This window comes from Achroia grisella, unplaced genomic scaffold, assembly GCF_030625045.1.
Source record: "Achroia grisella isolate CSIRO2021 unplaced genomic scaffold, CSIRO_AGI_Agris_v1 utg146, whole genome shotgun sequence".
NCBI lineage: Eukaryota > Metazoa > Arthropoda > Insecta > Lepidoptera > Pyralidae > Achroia > Achroia grisella.
Genome location: NW_026712636.1, coordinates 622,365 through 643,452, shown reverse-complemented (window position 1 = coordinate 643,452; position 21,088 = coordinate 622,365). Strand labels below are relative to the sequence as shown.

The following is a 21,088-nucleotide window of genomic DNA, read 5'->3' as shown; positions in this document are numbered from 1 at the left end:
GTTTGGAAACTGTGTGTAACGTCTCTTAGCTAATATTACTCACGGAAATATGAAAAAACTTTAATAAAATCGTGTATGTAGAGACATAACAATATATTACTGAAATAGCTTGAGTGTATGTAATTGTATTATTTATTTTGGGATAATAAGGAGGAGATAATATCTATAATATCTATGTATATATAGTTAAAAATGACTCCTTAGCTGTTTCTATAACTAGTGAACTATTTTAAATAAAATTTTTGTATTTGTAATAGATATCTGTTATATGTATATATTTACTTCGTACATGGAATAACGACATTAATATTATAATAGTATTTGTATCAGTTGTAGTATTGTGTAGTACCCATAACACAAGCTCTACATAACTTGGGACTAGATAGCTGAGTGTGATATTATTATTTATCTCGAAAAATGCAGACAAATTCGGAAATAACAGCTAGTATTATATAAATATATCATTACCTTCAGTTGCTATCGGATACTCACCGAGAACGTACACCGTCTCAACAATTATTAATCCCTCTCAACGCCTGTGCAATATGTTGTTTACTTTTATTTATTTTCAAATTGAACTGAGCAAGTTTTTGTCACATTCCGTGGATATTTTCGAATGGGAATACAATACAAATTCCCCTACCCAATTTGCATCGACGAAAGAAGTTATAAAACCTATTTTTTACTATATAAAAATTCTGCGGTTCAGAAACCCTTGGGGAACACACTTTTGTCATTCATAACATTATGTTGTAAATCAAAATAAATCCTCTTTCACATACCCTTGAGGGTATACAATATTACCGACATTGTATGTTTTTATGCTATTTAGATAAGTATATATTGTCTTGAGCTGTAACATATCAAAGTCAGTTTCCTCGTTTCATCATAATCTGTATGTATTAAATATGTATGCCAAAGATAAAATTAACGAATAAGTAACTGACATAATAATGCATATCAGTAATAATTTATTAAAGCCTATGGTTCCATGCAAATAAAGATGGGATTATCGATTTTTAGACGATTCAAAAATATTTTGAGTAACTAGCATCAGAAATGCATTCGCTTAATAAATTTGTGTCTGTAGTTTCGTTCGATTAATGGTTGACCGGACAGTGAATAAGAATAGAACCTTTTCTATTCCAAATCTAAATATATATACGTATATAAAAATGTATGATGATTCAGTAAGCTGTTATAAGTAATTATGAAGGAGTAACAAACTGACTGTCGCATTTATGACACTAAGGATTATCTACTATCATTATTGGGAAATGCAGCACTTCTTCAGCACAAGTAGGTACTATTATGGTGTTTTTATATACTTTAGTAACAATAAAAACATTAACTCGTATTTAATAAAATTAGAACTTTAAAATTTATTGCATTTTTTTTATATTTAAGATTTGTGTTGAATGAGTTGGTACCTTTTGGCTAACAAAAATAGCTAATAATCAAAACAAATTTACTCATTGCTTGCTAGGTAATATAGGACTACAAAAAAAACACTACATTGTCAAGTATTACTTTGTATGAAGTTGAGTTTAAAAAAAAGGAAACCTGCGCAGACTTGTATTTTCTTTTGTCAAAATGATTGAACAAAATGGACTGCAAGAACGCAGTAGGTAATGTTCTACGGATCCACGAAGGGAGGCAGCGACGTGGACTGCATACTTAAAATATGGTAAAAAGAGTGCCTTTTTTCTTCTAAAGAGTAAGTGTAGACAGCTACTGCTTGTACAATGCAACGCCTATAAATTATTACTTGATTTAGCAACTTGTAGTTTTATTATTAATTCGGTTACTAATAATAATTATTAGTTTTATACCAAAAAAAGTTGCATAGAAATTAATGAAAAAGTAATATATTTTTTATTATTTAGCTTTATTGGCCACATAATTACAATTTTTAATTGTATTATTATTCTTATTCTTTTGTACTTAAAAGTGATAATATAGTACGAATTCACGACTATTATTTTTGATGAATGTGAACCCCCGGATATTTTTTATTCGAAATCACGTGTTATTTAATTATTATATAGATGAAATATTTAATTTATAGCTATGCCCTAAATGTTATTTTTTGACAAAAATGTAATAGTAGATATATACTGTTGGTCACTACATTTCCCCTAATTTAATTTGAACAACATGAATCTGTATTTTTGTGAACATGTACAAGTTCATCTGAAAGAAGTGCTGTTTCTTATCAGTTCTTATGTCAAAAGCGAAATAAAAATAATTTTTAATTGATAAAATTAAAAAAGTTCCTACTCGTATACAAAACATGCGAGAAACACATCTTCCTGCCAGCAAAACCGCAAAATGCAGCTATAGGTACAAAGAAAACATGCATTATATAATTCTAACATCATGCCGCTAACATAAATTTTACAACAAAATAAAACTCATTATAACACGTAACATAACCGTACTCGGTGAGATTACGATGTTAGGAGTAAAAGAAAAAACATGCGAAAAACAAGATGAAAATCCCATAATAACGAGACGTGCTCTCGTGAATAGACAACAACACTTGAGGCGAAGACGCCGTTGTACACTAAACCGAGACATGTTCATACATACATCTAGAGAAGTATGCTCATGATATATTTCGGTGACAATTAAACTATATTTGTGTATTATTAAGAAAATAGACGATTATTTATTTATTCTTTTGCACACAAAAATGTATACATGGCGAACTTAATGCCCGATGGCATTCTCTATCAGTCAACCGTCGCGTTGATCACAGATAATAAGGCGGTGATAGTACAGGAACTATCGATAACGAAATAGTTATAGCTTACATAAATAAAATGCCATAAGGCTTTTAAAGCTTAAAGTTTTATTTTTATTTTTATGAAATTATATAGATTTTACAGGATAAAGAAGCGTATTATACATATTTTAAATTACAATAGTAATAAAACAAATGTGAAAAAAAATCTGTATTGTAATAGTCTTAAACTACATAGGCAGAACATTTAGTTCGCAAAATGCAATTAGGGTTCTCGCGTACTACAACGACAATTGCAGTAGGGATGCCGACAGTATGAGGATCGTCATGTAAGTACGATTGTTTGTAAGCTTTTGGTAAGATATTTTAGGGAAATTACTTGATGACATGATGTCCGTGGCGGTCTTCCTACCTAAATAAAATTATACTTCGTAAATAAATAAAATCATAATTACCACATTACAGTGCAATTTAAAGCAACGATTATTACTTACCACCAAATGGGTCATCTGCTTGCTCATCACTCTTTTTTTTTTAATAGTATACCTAGTCTTTATATGTATTTAAAGTAATAGACACATACTAGTGGTCGCCCATGTGTCATATTTCGGCCTTACAATTCAACAACTCTATTCATATAAAAAAGCCTAAATATTTTAAGGTTGGCAACCCTGAATTGCAGTAACATGGAAGAATAACTGCGTTAATAAGTAGCATCGTCACGTGCCGACGAATAAATTGCGGTAAAGTTAATTAAAGAGTTACCAGGTCCATCTACAGAACGGCCGTTTCTCCCACAGAATATTTTATAAACTAAACTACATATATACATAAATGTCCTATGTAATAAATAACTAACATTATCTGTACCGTTTCGGACATAGACAACTTTTAGTTCGTTACTGAAAAGGATAATCAAAAATACGTGAAAGGACTAAGCTATGTCATGCTTAGTTTCCTTATTATTGTATTTATATGTTTAATGTTTTTTAAATGTGTTATAATATCATTAATTTATCTTAATAATGTCGGCTCTAACAGGTCTATACGTATGTTTATATGCCAATATACAATATATAATACGGTATTTGTTACAGACCTACACATAATATATTATTGATAATCAATTGGAAGTAAGATATTTTAATAATATAGGTGTTTGCGATAGCCATTAGGTATTTATGAAAATTATACATATATGAATATGGAACGTCGAACGTCGCTCTGCGCTATTATTTTGTTTCAATTACATAGGTATTCTTGTCACAGCGTCGTCTATTTCTTTACACATTGAGTAAATATAAACTGCGTTTTAAAATAAATACATATATTAATTAGGCGATTTTTCTTATTCTACAATATTTCTACACTAAGCAATAGACTATATCAATTAAAATACGTATGTTGTTTTACAGGATGTGCGAGCCAGACGCTAAAAATATTCCCAACGCAAAAGGTGCAGACTGTAGCAATTGGAAAGTCAGTTGTTCTGACATGCCAAGCGGATGCACAGGACCCCTCACTAATCACACAACCTCAGTGGAAGGACCCGAAAGGATTGGTTATAAATGAAGCTTCGTAAGTATAGTTTTATATGACATTTTTATATTTTTAAGAATATGAATATAAATTAAAAATTATGTTTTCAATATAATTACACCAGACGGGTGTAATTATATTGAAAACATAATTTTTACGCGAACGGTATACCCTGGCGGGGCACTAGTGGAGGATAGCGTGAGTATAAAATCAGGTCAATAACCCCTTCTTGGTCAATCCACTAGGAAGGACCGCATGGAGCATTGCTAGCAATGAGGCCACTAGTCTCCATTACTAACACACCCCCATTTTAATAATTACTAATAATCTTTTATACAATAAGGAAAAGAAAGTTATATATTTTTTAAATTAGCATTCTTAACTCCTCATACCCGCGGGAGATAACAAGTTCAATCAAATTAATATACTGTTATGATGTTAATTCTGATACAACGAACTTTGCTCAGTATTACACGATTCAATACTGAAATATTGAATCTTCTGGCTGATTTGAAACTAGATCCAATATTGCTTGAATTGAAAATCTTTTAATACTTGTATTGGATAAAAACTCTTTTATTGAATGAAAAGAAACTTAATATTTATTACATGATGATCCGCGTGAAATGGTCAGTGTCACATATTCCTCATTTTTTGCAACATTTTTCATTGGACATCCGCTCTTATTGTTCGTAGCGTGATGTTATATAGAATATATAGCCTTCCTATTTGTCCGATCTATAATACCATAGATTATCCGGAACATCCAAACTTTAAACTTTACCTCTATAATATATTAAGGGGCAATGGGATTGTTAGTAACATGGACTAGTAAATCCATAGCTAATAATATAGCATATCAGGTTAACACGGAATTTGTCACGATGGGCTAATTGATCGGAGCTTATTCTCCTATCGTCGTCCAATTGTGCCCCGTCAGCGTATACCTTTAGCGAAGGCGGGTGCACCATTTCATTATGACCCTATAAAAATATTAATATAATAGGTAGGTAGTGTAAAATATATCATTGCCATCTTCGTGTATTTTCTTTCATCTTTCTAATTCTGAATAATCAATTTTTCAAGCATTTGTTGGCTTTAGTTTGGGGTGAAATTTTACATTCATGGAATGATGAAAGTAAACGTATTTGAAACTGTAACATTTAATTTTAACTGTCCTTCTGCTTATAAAAAAGTATGCTAATGCAATTTTCTATTTGTTTGTCTCATAGAGCGGGTACCAGATCAGAAATATATACGGAGGCGATGCCAACAAAGCAGTTACAGTTGCTGTACATACCGTCAATAACTCCAGCGATGGCAGGAAATTACACCTGTGTGGCGACGTACACCAACATACCGCTAAGCGCTAGCGTAATTTTGGATACTTTTGGTAATATTTAGAACTCTGTTCCACACTAGCTAGTTCAATGGGCTTTCCTCTATTTTCTACGCCATTTTATCTTTTCCAGGGCTTCGTCCGAGTCTATGTTAATATTTATAACATTGATCTTAACTAGTTGGGTCTGCAACTTTATAACTGTGTGCTAATAGGTAATTAGGTAGGGTACCTAACCTAAGCAGAGCTTGTGTTGCAAAATTTAGTTATTATACATATTTAACATTGCAAAACTCAGTGTAATACAAACAACCATACTTATGAATACAAATGTTTGTCGTGCGAAGAATCGAATCCATGACTATCAGATATAAGGCGGTGTGCCGCGGTGTAACCGCTAGATCTCCGAAATCATCGTGTTATATCTTGTTTGATTGCTAAACGGTTGGAATAAACACACTAAATTTAGCTGAAGCTTACTACAATATTTTAGTGAAAATCGGTTACGCCGTTTCTTGATTGACAAACAAAAACTGAAATATTTTTTCGTTGCTTTAACGTAATAAAGTACCAGAATTATATTTTTGGTCATATATTGTCCATTAACAAACGGCGATCAGTTACATTATTTATAATATATATAGTATTCCAGATAAATATTACATACTATGAATGTTTGTTTCGCTGTTTCATTTTTTATTTATCGTGTTTCGTTATAAATATATTTCTATTGTTATTTTAGTTGCTATCACATTCACAAATGCCAATGAAAATCAATATGCAACAAAAGGACAGGATTTTAAAGTTATGTGTGAAGTAACCGCTGACCCTGCACCTACTATAGATTGGTTCAAAGAAGGAGTACCCGTAAGTAATATATTATTAATGACTAGCTGTACTCGCGACTTCGTCGGCGAAGAAGTATTTTTTTATCTAAAATAAAATATTTTTTCTAAAATAAGAATAGCCTAAGTTACTCCTTATTACATTAGCTATCTGCCAAGAATAGGCCCGTTAAAATCAGTCCAACCGTTTCAGAGATTAGCCGGAACAAATAGACAGACAAACAAAAATTGTGCAAAATGTTATTTTGGTGGATTTACCGTATTTTTATTCATATGCATGTAGTAAAAAACAGTTATTTCAATATTACAAACAGATACTCCAATTTTATTTATATGTATAGATATATTATAAATTCAGGTAGGTATTTATTATTGTTTTGTAGGTTCCTAAGCATTGACAGATTTACCTGAAAAGGTGAATCAAAGAAAAGTTGTTAGTTTAGACTGCCTTTGTAAGCATAATACATACAGACCTACAATTATAGCAATAATAATATACTTTGACCGAAGTAAACTTTGTAAAAACTCATCTGCTTGGATACCAACCATAGTCTACTTATTTCAACTATATTTCAAATTAAGATACAGTAGTGGAATTACAGGACATACAGACTTTATATACTAGACTAGCTTTTGCCCGCAGCTTCGCTCGCGTTAATTTATCCCCTTAGGGGTGGAATTTATCAAAATCCTTTCTCAGGGAATACCTACGTCATAGTAGCTTTATACATGTAAAGTCTCAGCCCGATCGGTTTCAAATTGATATAGTTTTATACAAACTTTCATCCCCTATTTTATCCCCTTGGGGGTAGAATCTTAATCAAAATCCTTTCTTAGCGCATGCTTACGTTATAACATCTAGCTACATGTCAAATTTCAGCCCGATCCGTCCAGTGATTTGGGCTATGCGTTGATAGATCACTATGTCAGTCACCTTTGAGTTATATTATATACTATTATAGATTTCTGGAATGGCGACGTATGAGTGCTACGTAGCTGCTATCTCGTAACAATTTGATATTTGTATCGGACGCAGTAGAGTCCAGTATACAGGCGTTTTTTTATATCAACTTGGTTCGTTATTCCTGTTTTCATGACTTCAGTCAACAATATCAATTTACAAAAAGATGTCTGCCAGAATAAATCTCACAATTTTAGTTGTGAAACAGTGTAGTAACACAAGGCCATGTTATTTTCTAATTCATTATTCGTTTCCAATACTATTTTACGTTTTAGATTGTGACTGGTGACAGATACGTAATTCATGCCAATGGGTTACTAATTAAAAATGTACGGGAAAGCGACGACGGTTCTTATATGTGCCGAGCTGTTGTCATCCACACTGGTGAACTATCGGAACGCGAAATCAATGTAGAGGTATATTTGCATAATTATTATTTAATGTTCACTCTAACTTTTGTTGTTGCGGTTCAGAGATGTAAAGGGATGAATAGTGTTTTGAATTGGATAGTGATATGGTAATATAGTTGAAGGTAATTCAGCCAAAGATGAGCTTGATGGATCCGCTTCAATCTAAGTAGCTTATAGTACTATTTAAAACATAATTTACAAAAATCCGACACCTTTAGTAAAAAAGTATAAAAGAAATGCAAATTAGTTTAAATATAGTGTAATTGTGACTTAAATTATATCTATATATAGATTAATAGTTTTTTGATGGAATAAATTATTAAAGGTATATACTGCGCCAGAAATGGAGGACAGAGATCAGGTAGTTGTGATTAAAGAAGGGGAAACCGCTCAAATTACCTGCAAGGCTCGGGGGAAACCACCACCGACTTATAGTTGGATTAAAGCATCAACACGAGAAGTAAGTTGTTTTATTTTTATTATAACCACTATTATAACTTTGTAATTATTAGAAAACATAATGTTATGTGTGATTAGATATTCCACTAAAATAAAAATGTTTCTGATTCAGTTTCTGAATTTAGTCGTAAACTCATTTTTAATCTTTATTTATATTAAACAATTTGTGCCCCCAGTGTCACTCGCATGAAATTTATAGCCTATGTGTTATTCTGAGTTTCATTAAAATCCGTTCATTAGTGTTTGCTTTAAAGAGTAACAAACATCCATCCATACTTACAAACTTTCGCATTTATAATATTAATAGGATATTCTACAAAAACTAGTAACTTACTAGTAACAGAGTATTCTTGTGCAAATATAATTTTTTGACCCCCATTTCTTAGTCAAACATGTCGTCTCGAAATGATGACTGCGTCGTTGAATTTAATGAATGTTTAGTTCTTATACGTTTTCTGATGCATTGAAGTAATGTAACGCTTTATTAAACATGTCGGAATGCGTCTTAGAAAGTAGAACATTCATCAATTACTGTACCAATTACATTATGCATTTTAATCTGAACTATATCTTTATAATCATTAAAATAATACTATCAACAGATTTAATTTTTACTAATAAGAAATTGAAGAATTTTGTAGAAACGTTATATAAGATTTTGACCCAGTAATGTAAAACCATGTTTTTTTCTACATTTGTATTTTAGAATTTGGCTACAACATCTAGATTCAGTGTAAACGAAAATACTGGATTATTGTCATTCAGTCGTGTGGAAGCCAGTGATTATGGTAAATACATCTGTAGCGCGAGTAATCCAGCTGGACAGAACGAAACTGAGATTGAAGTAGAAGTGCTTGTACGCCCCAAAATATTCCAATTGTTTAATGCAACCGTATCAGAGAAAATGGAGGGTAGATTAGAATGCAAAGCGACAGGACGGCCGGCACCTCGCATAAGTTTCAGAAAATTAAGTAATCCTGACCCATTCACAAATGGCGCGTATGATAATGGAAGGTAAATATAAATAGTAATATCATAGCACTATAAAACAGTATAGTAGAAAATTAGTAACATTTATAAGCTGTAGCTGTTAGCACAACGCTGTAAGTACTTACAATAAATAATTGTCGGAAAATGTTGGCTATGTTGTTCTTCAAATAATTATTTTATTTCTATAAACTGAAATTTGCGTATTTTCATAACCTTTGTGTTATTTTAATTTAAGTAAATTCATTACAGAAACTTTGATATTATTATTGTTAATAAAATTGTTTTGTGCAAATTGAATATGTATGTACGTATATTTAATAAGGTTTGTTTGGAAAGTAATAACAATTTTCATTATTTTGAAGTCCGTATAACTCAACAATATTTTAACCTTTTAATAAAATGTTAGGTAGAAAAAGTAAATTATTAACTATCAATTACTCTATTGTTAATACTGTAATATACTATATCGAAATTCATATAGTTCATTATAGTATTAACAATATATAAATACAGTCAGTATTTTCAAGGATAGTTTTATTTATCAAAAATAATGTTTTCAAATATCAAAAAATAGAGTTAGCTACCATAAATCAATGTAAATAATTATGAGTAGAAAAAGCTAAGCAGTAAACGTGTATCTTGTTATATTATCATCATACGGTGGAAATACGTATAAAAAGTGCTTTAAAATATTATATGAATTTTTCATTAATTTCTTGTGTATATCAAATACAAAACTCAATTAACTCATTAGTAACTCATTACTGAGATTCTCAATAAATGTTTGTTAATTGGAGAATTAATAATATTTTTTACTTTATTTAATTACACTCCTTATCCTGTACCAGATACAGAATATATTTAACATAAGTTTACATAAACTGCTGAGCGGTCTTATAGCTAAGTATCTCTTCCAGACTCCCTTTGGATAGGATAGTAATAGGGCAAGAAAGATAAGAAAAGGGTATATAGGTTGTAGGTTTTACTTAATAGATATTGTATCTAGTTTTGTACATTTTTGTGATATTTCCAAGTTTCATTTAAAGTTACGGCATATACGTTCTTTTCATATTCTAATATTTTGATTAATTTAATTACATTGACCCTTGAATGTTTACAGAATCACAGTGGAAACAAGTTCTCGACCAACCGGCGATCAAATGGAATCTAGTGGTGTTATCACAATATCGAATCTTAACAGAACAGACGATGGCCTGTACGAATGCTTAGCTGAAAACGATGGTAGGACAAATTCATGGATTTATTTTACAGCAATCGACTATTAGAGCTTCTTTTCAAACATTTTACTTTTATTAGGTGGAGAAGCAAGAAAGAATGGGCATTTGACTGTTCAATTTAAGCCGACATTCCAAAACATGCCTGATATGCCAATCTGGAGTTGGAATGGTCAACCCGTGAACATAAGCTGTATCGCAGAAAGTATTCCAAATGCTACTATTAAATGGAGGTGAGTTATTAAAAAGAAGTAGACTATAAAAAAATCGTTTACGTGACCTCAGTGTTACCTATTCCTGCACCCAAGCAAAGCAGCTTGCTTTGCTATCTTTCGGTTATGGAGTTCGATTAGGCATGAAATTAAAGGTTTAAAGGCGTAATATCTTAGTCCTCTAGAATGGCAACGAAGTAGTAGTCTCATGGCTGTCACATGATAACGTGATATCAGTTTATGTCACTTTATCAGTTTTATGTCAGTTTGTTTGCTATTCCAATTTCATAAAAAACTGTAATATGTATTTAGTAGAAGTAAAGCGTTATAGACTCATATAAAATATAAGAAAATTAAATTTCTTGGCTTTCTACAGGCACCTGAATGTGGATTTAGTAGAAACTCCACATATAAAGATCTACGGATCTGGACCTCTTAGCTACGTTACTATCAGCCCAGTTGATAGAGCTATGTTTGGTGTATACAAATGCATAGCCACAAACATACTTGGTGAGGCTGAACACATAATAGAGTTGAGAGAAGGATTCCCACCGGGCCGAGTTGTCCAAGTAAGTTAATGTTTATCTATTACAAAATATAAAGATTAAAATATAAAAAATACCGAATAAACAATTTGTATGTACTTAGTACTAGCTGTTACTCATGATTTAGTCGTGTAGAATGAAACTTTTTTTGTATTTAAATTTTTTTTTTTCTAAATTAAAGCCTATTTTACTATAACATTAGCTATCTTTAGCGCTATCTAATGCTTTAGCGAGTTAACGTCTCGTCAAAATCGGTACAGTCGTTTCAGAGATTTGCATGAAAAAAAAACGACACTAATTAATTTAAAAATATGTTTTTTTTATGTAAAGACCGTATATACTATCACATGCGTATAATGAAAAGCTATTAATTTGCTATTAAAAGCTATAAATAAACTATGAATAAATACACTTTTGACTTTAGACCTACACATGTGAAATTATTTGTCATGTTTTATATGAAATTAATTGTTAAAATAGTTATCACATTTCTTTACCATTATTCTGTCCCATATGTTTCACAACAGAATTGCATTTAACATTTGGTAACATCTATTTCTGAATTTCTAGGCCATACAAGAAACAATTACAGCAACATCTGTGTCCTTTAATATTGTGGGGCCAGCCGAGGATATGGGTCCTCCAATACTAGCGTTCACAACACAATACAAGGAAAACAACAATTTCGATTGGAATCTAGCAAGTAATCGAACCTGGTCTGTCAACTCGCCATACATTATCGAGAATTTGAGGCCAATGTTCACTTACGACTTTAGATTCGCTGCAGTGAATCAAGTCGGCGCCGGAGTTTGGTCTGCACCATTAACGGTTATAACGCCTAAAACGTAATTTCTTTCATTTATTTATTTTTTCATCGATACCATAGAATGCGGTATATCTATCTACTTTATTCGCTATTGACTTTCAATTGTATTCAAAATTTGCTGCTGTAGTAATATTAGATTCAGGATTATTATTATTTTCTAACAGTCTTCAATGGAATACAACTTGATAATATTAATTTTCGCCTTTATATTTATTAATAAGGCTGCATCGATGCTTTACTATTCAGTTACCGCTTACGAACTCATTGGTTTTAACATTATTTTTAGTATATTTAGGTAATTTATATAATTATTGATTTCAAGTTCTCCTCCTCAACAACCAAAATGGAGGGAAAACATCAACTCCGAATCGCTTATTTATGGAAAGTACGCAGACAAATATGAGTTAAAATGGAAAGTTCCAGCTCATAATGGTGAACCTATTGACATGTACGAAATCAACTATTGTCCTGTAAGTCCTCTTTACAATTGTTGAAATTTTAAAATATTGTATTTATTATCATAATTTAATTCGTATTGATAATTTTGACCAGGTGGTGAAAGTAAGTGGAGAATGGAAAGTGGTATCGGAATCTCAATGTGTAGTAGAAGAATTGAAGTCATACGACGCTATTAGTTATGAAGTCAGGGGATTATATCCTGACACTCGTTATCGTATGCAACTAAGAGCACACAACATTCTCGGATACTCATTACCAGTCGAACTATATCTGCAGACTGCACTCGGTGAGTATAATCAAGAGAGTAATCATCTGCCAATTCGAGCTGGTTTCTACGATGTTTATACTGCTCCAAACCCATTAATTCCTTCTGCGGCATCTGCCATATCCTATGCATTAAGTTTCGTCATTCCGTGCGTTTTGCGTTTCATTGTGTGAACTATACCCAACTGTGTTTTATTGCATTCTATAGTATTGCTCGTAGTGCCTTAAAATTTATGCTCATCAGAGCAAAGGAGTTTCTCTTCTAAAGTTTTACTGGTAATTATTTCTTTATCATCTTTGCTTCTTTGTGTAAGTACAATTTTATTTTATAGTATAAGACATTTGCTGTCAACAACTATTATGTTTTTGTTCAATTTTGTTTTGTAACAATATTTTGTTTGGCTTTTTTATATATTAATTTAATGTTATTCAGTCTTGCCCCTTTATTGTATTAGCATAAGAACTGTAATTGTAAAAGGGTACAAAATAATAATTAATGTTTTTACAAGTATGAAGACAACACTTATATTTGGTATTTTTTTTATTTATATAAACAATGTTTTAGTAGTATTTCTGCATTTGACAAGTATTATTATGATTTAGATTTATATGATAATTTTTATTTAAACTTTTGCATTTAAATATTTTGTTGGTGTTAATTTATTACCAGTGGTGTTTTTTTGTGAATTATGTTCTTTGAGTTATATGAGTATTCCTTTTCTTTCGATTATTATACGTATTCATATTATGAAATATTTTCTAGGTAATCCAAATGGATGTTCGAGCCATTTCGGATGGGCTCACCTTAAAATGGATATCATTACTATAATTATATTATTCCACATAATATAAATCCGGCTATAAAATCGTTTTAACAAAAGAAGTCTAAGACGATTATTGTTATTTAAGCCTACCTGTTGTGATAAAACTATTTGTTGACTGTATGTAATAAAACTTTTTAAAATTTGTGTTTAAAACGAGATAAATTTAACGAATTGACTAATACGTATAAACTTTAAAAAATTGACATTATTAAAAGAGTAATTATGAAATTTTAAACGTTTATTGAGATGATGTTGGACGGTTTTAGTGAGTACCTAATTTATTTATAAAATATCAATAAGATAGGATAATTATTACTGAATAAATATAAATGGAATACGTGTAGGTAGATAGTTAATGGGCTAATAAATTAACACTGCCAAAATATGAAATCGTAAATTAGTGTTAATTTAATAAATATACCAAAATAATGATATTTATAGTGATATGTATGAGTTCTAAAAATGTGTCAAAATTTTTGATGAATATTTTGTCTTTTTGATAGACTAAAATAAGAGGATAGTGTGTCGAGGAGAATGGCGTCCAGCTAAAAATATGTTTGTACTTGTAAGCAAAAGATATGGATCTGTACATATATTATAGATGAGTGATTTTAAAAGCTAACAATTAGCAAAGAATACTGCATAAAGTATTTAGATTGTGATCTATTTCTGAAGCGAAAATTGACCAATGTGAAAAATAATAAAAATGTTTTAAAAACATGCATCCATGTATTTCTCGTTGCGTGCGAAGTGAATGAAATACTTGTATATATTAATTTAATACAAATTCATTCATTTTTAAAGTTGTTTAATTCTTTATTTTCATTACCTTTACCATTTCCAACACTGATCTGAAAGTAATATAACTCCTAACCTTAATTAATGGGTTAACCAAAATTTACACTTGTATAAGATAACCTAAAAAGAAAGCTGTCAAGATGCTTATCAAGAGACCAGTCCATTAATCCTTTAATGTTGATCGTTTGAAGTGTGTTTGTGTCGCCCTCAATGAAGTTGGGTAAATATACTTTATATTAATAATCTACCTATCCATTAATGATCTTGCTGCATAGTTTCCCTGGAATGAGTTAATTACCCACTATTGCATGACCTTACCGTTACTTTGTGTACACCCTTTGAAACAACGGAAAATTCACATTTCCCACTTAGCATGATCAGCATTAACATATGTTATAATAGGTATAGACGTAATTCTATTCATGATTTTTCCAAATTTTATATTTGTCATACTAGATGAAAATATTCATTTATTTTATTTTAGAATATACTACTCCATAGTTGTTAATTTATTTTATCCTAGCATGGGATGACTTAGTGATATGGATCTGTCAACGTTATACATACTTATACCGTGATGTATACCTAATTTTATATGTTCTTTAAATGTTAATTCTGGAAGTTGAATTTAGTATAATATAGTTTTATCGATATGAATTAGTATAACGTTGTTATTTGAAATGACACTGTCTCTATCTTATGTATCCACGTCGCAAAATGCATTGATTTAAGAAATATAGTGAGACATGAAATCATTTCAAATCACAAATAGTCTATTTAGTTTTCAATAAATATATATAGGGTTAACATCTCAGGTGATGGTTATTAGAACTCCATCCGAATAGTAGTTTGTTGTAAAGATATTTGTTGTAAATTGATATTTATCTATAGATTTATTATATCGCTTTCGATAGATTCATAACTTTTGTTATGGGGTTTGAACTTTTATTTTGCGTTCAATCGATGATTTGGAATGTTTGCATCTTGACAACTTTTCTTTTATATAAATCATTACTGTTACTTCTAAGGTTACGACTTACGCATCATCTATCATATTATCATACGTCATTACATCACTCCCATTCAAACCCCATTTCATTTTAGCGGAGGGCTTTCTATTTAGGACACATAATATGTGTATTTTTTAAGTATTTTCTATTATAATACTATCGGTGATTGGGTGCACGTATGGCCGATCTGAAAGCACTCCTTATTTTATCATCACATCCTGATTGTAATGAATATCAAAATCGCTTTCGAAAGGCAAATCAATAATTTTACATTTTACGCGTTAACCTATTACTACCGTGCACAAGCGCTGCAAGTGGATTTGTTACAATCACTGTCATGTATCATCTAAAACATGTCTAACATTTTCAGCTTTTGTGACATGATACGTTAACTAACCAAATGAAGAGCAGTAGAAATAGCAGCATATCTTGTAATATTTAAATGTTTTCATATAAATAAAACTAGAGTATAATTTGGACTAAGTATTGTTGCATCTACTGCTCTTCAAAAATTGTTTTGTCTACATTAGTTAACTTAAAACTATAGCGAAAATATTTCAACAGGTGTGGGTTCCGGATTTGCTCCACCTCAACTATTATCAAGTGGTGCCATTATTGGAGTAGCATTGGCTGGTGTATTCCTTTGCTTGCTGATAGTAGATCTCCTTCTACTATGCTTCAGGCGACAAGGATTTATCGCCACCATATGCGGTAAACGCGCAAAGAAACATAAAGAGGACGAAGCCAAACTGGGAAGGTAAAATCATCTTTAATTAATATCAATTTAAGGTTTCTGTAACTGTTCAATGTTGAATTAATCACTGTCAATAAAAAATCATTGTGACAGCACTTCATCGACATCTTAACCAGTGTCCTTTACACCGAATATTTGTGAAATTAACTTTTATGTTTTTATCCTGTCGTCTCGTCCAATTCCTTTTAGTTTTCCTGTTCCACGTCCTCGTATATTTAAGTGTTAGTGTCGATGAGAGATGTTTCTGCCCGCTAGTCTGTACGGTTGGCGCTTCCCGCTCCCTTATTGCAGCACGAAGCCGCGCGCGCCGCCTTCCCCCGCGCCCCTGCCGCCACCCGTGAAGCTCGTGCCGACTCCAACGTAAGGCACCATACAAACTTGAGAGTTGCCTGCATGCTTTGTTTGTGCGGATGCTATGGTAGAGCCCTCGACACGTGGCATTTGAGTTACCAATAAAAATGTAATATTGGATTACCTTGGACATGTGGGAGAGAAAGGCCGTCGTGTAAATATATTATAATAAACATCAGATATAGCAAGCTTAGCATTTTGCCTTTTGTACATATGGCTGATTTATTTATTGATTAGATATTGTGCTTTGGTTTTATTTTGTAATTAATAAGTTAAATTACTTTTTTTAAATGTTATGTAATTGTGTAATTTATCGAAGAAATTGTGCCAAGAAACAAAAATCTAAGTTACCTATCTGATGCACGGGTGCCTGTATTGTTGTTTTTTTTCTATTGGAATTTGAGCGAGTTCTATTTCTCCGGAACATCTCTTACGGCAGTTGTCATTGAATACATATGTGTTATTAATTTCTATTTGTTTCTCCTTTTATGCAGTTTTATTTTCTAGCGTATCATTAATTTAAAACAATGTTCCTCTGCACAATAATCACTAACAATCGGATTGTCTTTCACGCTGCTCGGGTCACATGTAGCTATGTACCAACCACGCCAGTGTAAGATATTTCAATAATCATCATATAGCGTACTGTTGATTTCAAAATAACATGTGCTTGTTTTGATTTATTCTGGTTTCATTTGAAATTAAAAGTGTGTTGTTTTTGGCTTTAAACTATATTTTTTTAAGTTGCTTGATCATGATTGTAAATATATTATCAATAGGAATATATCTATATAAAAAAATTAAACACTTTTAAAAGAAATTACATATTATATTGTGATGCAATACAATATTAGTAGATAAATCAATTATTCCTTTGCTAAACAAATCGCATAATTATAATTATGTACCTGTACATACAAATGCAGACGTTATTTGCTATAGTTAATAAGTGTTAGAATAGATATGGAATAAAATGACAAAACTCTGCTAAATATTACACACAATACTTTTATAAGAATCATATAAGTAACCCAACAACAAGTAAGTTAATTTTACGTAGAGAGACGTAATTTTCCAATTGATAGTTTCCATATTAGCCTTTGGCTTTAGTCAATTATAACCAAATACCAAAATGCCAAGCATATATGTACCAAGTACCGAGTACGTAATATATTTAATTTTAAGTAGAATAGCTATCTTCATTAAGTTTAGAGTATTGTTTCATCTTAAAATAATATCAACGTATACAGGATCGGTATTATTATTTCTTGTGTTATAAATGCAAACATAATATAGATCTACTAATATAACATTAATTGTAAATATATAAATGTACATAAAATCACAAAGTAGAAATTTTATATTTGGTTGAGTTGGAATTTATGCTGTATATAAATATCATGCTTACTATACAATTGAATATTATATATATATACTTACTAAATAATTATATCTTATTTACACAGAGACGAGAAGGAACCATTAAGAGATACCGGAGACGATGGGATAAAGAGGAATTCTTCGGTGGAATTTGACGGTCGACGGGTTTATGCAACTAGTGGAGGAACAATTATTGGTAAAAATTCTGCTGTTTAAGAATATTCTTAAATATTGTGGTATGGTTTAATGAAGAGAATGATGACCTAAAACGTCTACGTACGACGATTTTATTCGATATTCTTTGGATGTCACTTATATTTAACGAGTATAACAGCTTGTGTATTGTGAAAGGCGCGACCAGTATTCGAAACTGCCAAAAGTGAATTTATTACTTTACCATTTAAGTACTTTTCAGCTTTACTGTCTATCGTTATTAATTAGGTATAATTGATATCAGTTTGGTAATAGATATTAATTCTATATCAAAGGCTTTTGAAAAATCAATTCAATTCTTTTTAAGATTGTTAAGATTGTCACCGTTGCTTCAAAAGGTACAGAATGTGCCTTCTAATATAGTAGTAAATGAGGGTATAACATAGGTTAGTGTATATAGTTACGATTTATATGCTATGATTATGTCACAATATTAATGTAATTTATTACCTGTTGCGATAATCTCATAAACTGTGACCATGACCGTTTATACAGAGACTCTACTACTCTATATTGTTTTTTTTATTTAGTTATATAAATTAATAATTTAAGTTATATACAACCAGTGACAATTTAAAATTATTCAACTTTGGTAAACAAATATCGGTACATGTGTTATTTAAGATGAAACATTCTTGTCTCGATTAAAATGCAGGACCATTTCATTCTTTTTATTATTGAGATTTATTTTCTAAGAACGATTACGAATTTGCAACTAGCATCTAAGACATGTATATAAGTAATTAGGGACTTGTAAATATTTCCTCATTTGTTTTATAAATATAAAATGCTCTCACATAAAAGGACAACATTTAATTGTAATTGATATACTTAAATATCTACATTATCTCGCCGAATTTTATTGTCCGACTATGTGAGATATCTAGGACTATTTGCGTATGTTGAACTATAAATGAATATACTTTTTAATTTTTCCTACGTCAAGAGATGTTGCCAGTAATATATATAATTGTTGTTAGATTTAAATTGTGTTTATGCACGTCAGGATAACTTAACTCTGTTTAAATTTAATTAATAATATTTTTGATGTTTGTTAACTTACTAAAATATAAAGGGCATTACTAGTGTTGTACCTAATAAAATTGAGTAACATAATAAATAGTATATTCACTTTCAATGGCTAGGGGGGTTATCTTTTAAAACACTGTTGCTTATTTTATTGTTATTTAAATAGTCTTCTCAATATTAAGTTATATTACTAGCAACATCACATGTATAAGTCAATACTAGCATTTATACTTAAGACGCAATTATACTGCTTATTAAAAGTAAGTTAATAAAATAGTTGAATGTTTAATTTTATAAACAAAATGTTGGTAATCGTATACCTGACGTAATCGGATAAAAATTATATTTTTAAGAAATCGCTTTTGCGCATAATTGCGAAATTTGATGCAATTAATATATATTATATCCATTTTATATATCAAAATTATCTATAGGACCAATATATAATACAATTATAAATGGTTTATATTTTTTAATACTAAAAACAACGCTCATTCCCATTATATATTGGTATCCTGTAAATAAACAATAATAATCAATATTTATGTTGAAAAATGTGCATATTTTCCACCAATATTCATAATTTTAATAGAAATTTACTCCGAATTTTATTATCTAATACATTTTTTTATAGTTTACACTAAAACTGTAAAGTTACCTTTCGTAATTTAGTTGTTTTAAACAGGAGAATAAATTTATAAAATTTTAATTGTTATAATATGTATCAGATGTATCACAGCATTTAACCCTTAAAATATTAATTAATTAATGGGCCTATTTTATAATTATTAAATTTATTCATTTAATAATGACTTTAAGTACTCTCATTATTATACGTATCTTAAATTAAATTTTCACAGTGTACACTATACTACATATAGTATATAAAGAAATATGAAACTGCTTAACTCAAGTACTTAATGCACAAAATAGAACACCATTAATGTATTGTTGTTCTAAGGAAAAATGCTTTTATTTGTAATAAATGTCGAAGCTTGTATGTTATATTTAATCTGATAAATTTTTGAACTTACAGTCAGCTTCGTAAAGATCAGAACGTCAGGGATAAAAAACATTAAAGTATGTAACACAATAACATTTGCTACAATTTTGATAGCATACATAATATATCTAACTATTTTGTAACGGGTATCAATAGTTTTTAGAATATACATATATATTATGAATTTTTAACTTTCACCTGATAGCGGTGTTGTTGTATGTGTTTATACACTTTATACTTCATATTGACGAGACCGCATTTTGTACAAAGGTATTTCGATATTAAAATTATGTGATATTATTTATAAACTTTCCTGTAATCAAATAATCTGTTTTTGTATCTTTGAATTATGTGAAAGTCATTCATTCACGTAAAAGAAAATAAAGTTTAAATAGTTGTGTAATATTTTTGATCTGATAACTATTAAGAATCGGTTTTTAATGACATTATGTCACTTAATATACATAATCTCTTCTATACTATCCAATGTATCATAGTGTTTTACGAGGCTGACTGTACATTGTATTTTGAACAAAATTACGACGCATTTTTATAAAATAAATGTCTTGAAAAACTATGTTGCGTGTATAATTTTTAAATGATATACAAAAAACAAAACATTTAGGGTCATCAATATTAATATAGTATTTGAAATGAAATAACGCCCAAAGAATTTGTCAGCAAAGAAGTGATTTATACTGAACGGCAGTGATACACTAATGCATTTTGTTACGCTTTTTAATGGCTCCTATTAGACGTGTAATCTTTTATGAGGGGATGTGCATTGATAGGTACAGGCGGGTGCGCAGTTTTGTTAACAATAGAGCAAATGTTGTGCAACAACACTTAAAAGTACAATAATAATAGTGATGTGCGATGCATAATATTGGATTTTA

General features: G+C 30.4%; 1 protein-coding gene across 4 annotated transcripts in view; it reads left to right on the top strand.

The window, feature by feature from the left end:
• The window catches only part of LOC131855571 (fasciclin-2-like), a 141,119-nt gene extending 121,929 nt beyond the window's left edge, over nucleotides 1-19,190 (top strand). The window contains exons 2-17 of one of the 4 annotated variants that reach the window (XM_059206846.1): nucleotides 4,162-4,324; nucleotides 5,518-5,678; nucleotides 6,367-6,491; nucleotides 7,706-7,846; nucleotides 8,166-8,300; nucleotides 9,006-9,313; nucleotides 10,410-10,531; nucleotides 10,607-10,757; nucleotides 11,113-11,305; nucleotides 11,852-12,126; nucleotides 12,430-12,577; nucleotides 12,660-12,852; nucleotides 16,027-16,219; nucleotides 16,508-16,576; nucleotides 17,160-17,180; nucleotides 18,034-19,190. In XM_059206846.1, coding sequence (XP_059062829.1) covers nucleotides 4,162-4,324; nucleotides 5,518-5,678; nucleotides 6,367-6,491; nucleotides 7,706-7,846; nucleotides 8,166-8,300; nucleotides 9,006-9,313; nucleotides 10,410-10,531; nucleotides 10,607-10,757; nucleotides 11,113-11,305; nucleotides 11,852-12,126; nucleotides 12,430-12,577; nucleotides 12,660-12,852; nucleotides 16,027-16,219; nucleotides 16,508-16,576; nucleotides 17,160-17,180; nucleotides 18,034-18,163 — 2,528 coding nt within the window. In that variant the 3' untranslated portion in view covers nucleotides 18,164-19,190. The remainder of the gene's footprint in view (nucleotides 1-4,161; nucleotides 4,325-5,517; nucleotides 5,679-6,366; nucleotides 6,492-7,705; nucleotides 7,847-8,165; nucleotides 8,301-9,005; nucleotides 9,314-10,409; nucleotides 10,532-10,606; nucleotides 10,758-11,112; nucleotides 11,306-11,851; nucleotides 12,127-12,429; nucleotides 12,578-12,659; nucleotides 12,853-16,026; nucleotides 16,220-16,507; nucleotides 16,577-17,159; nucleotides 17,181-18,033) is intronic. The other 3 variants (XM_059206848.1, XM_059206847.1, XM_059206849.1) reach the window with 3 other exon arrangements.
• The last annotated feature ends 1,898 nt before the right edge of the window (nucleotides 19,191-21,088 follow it).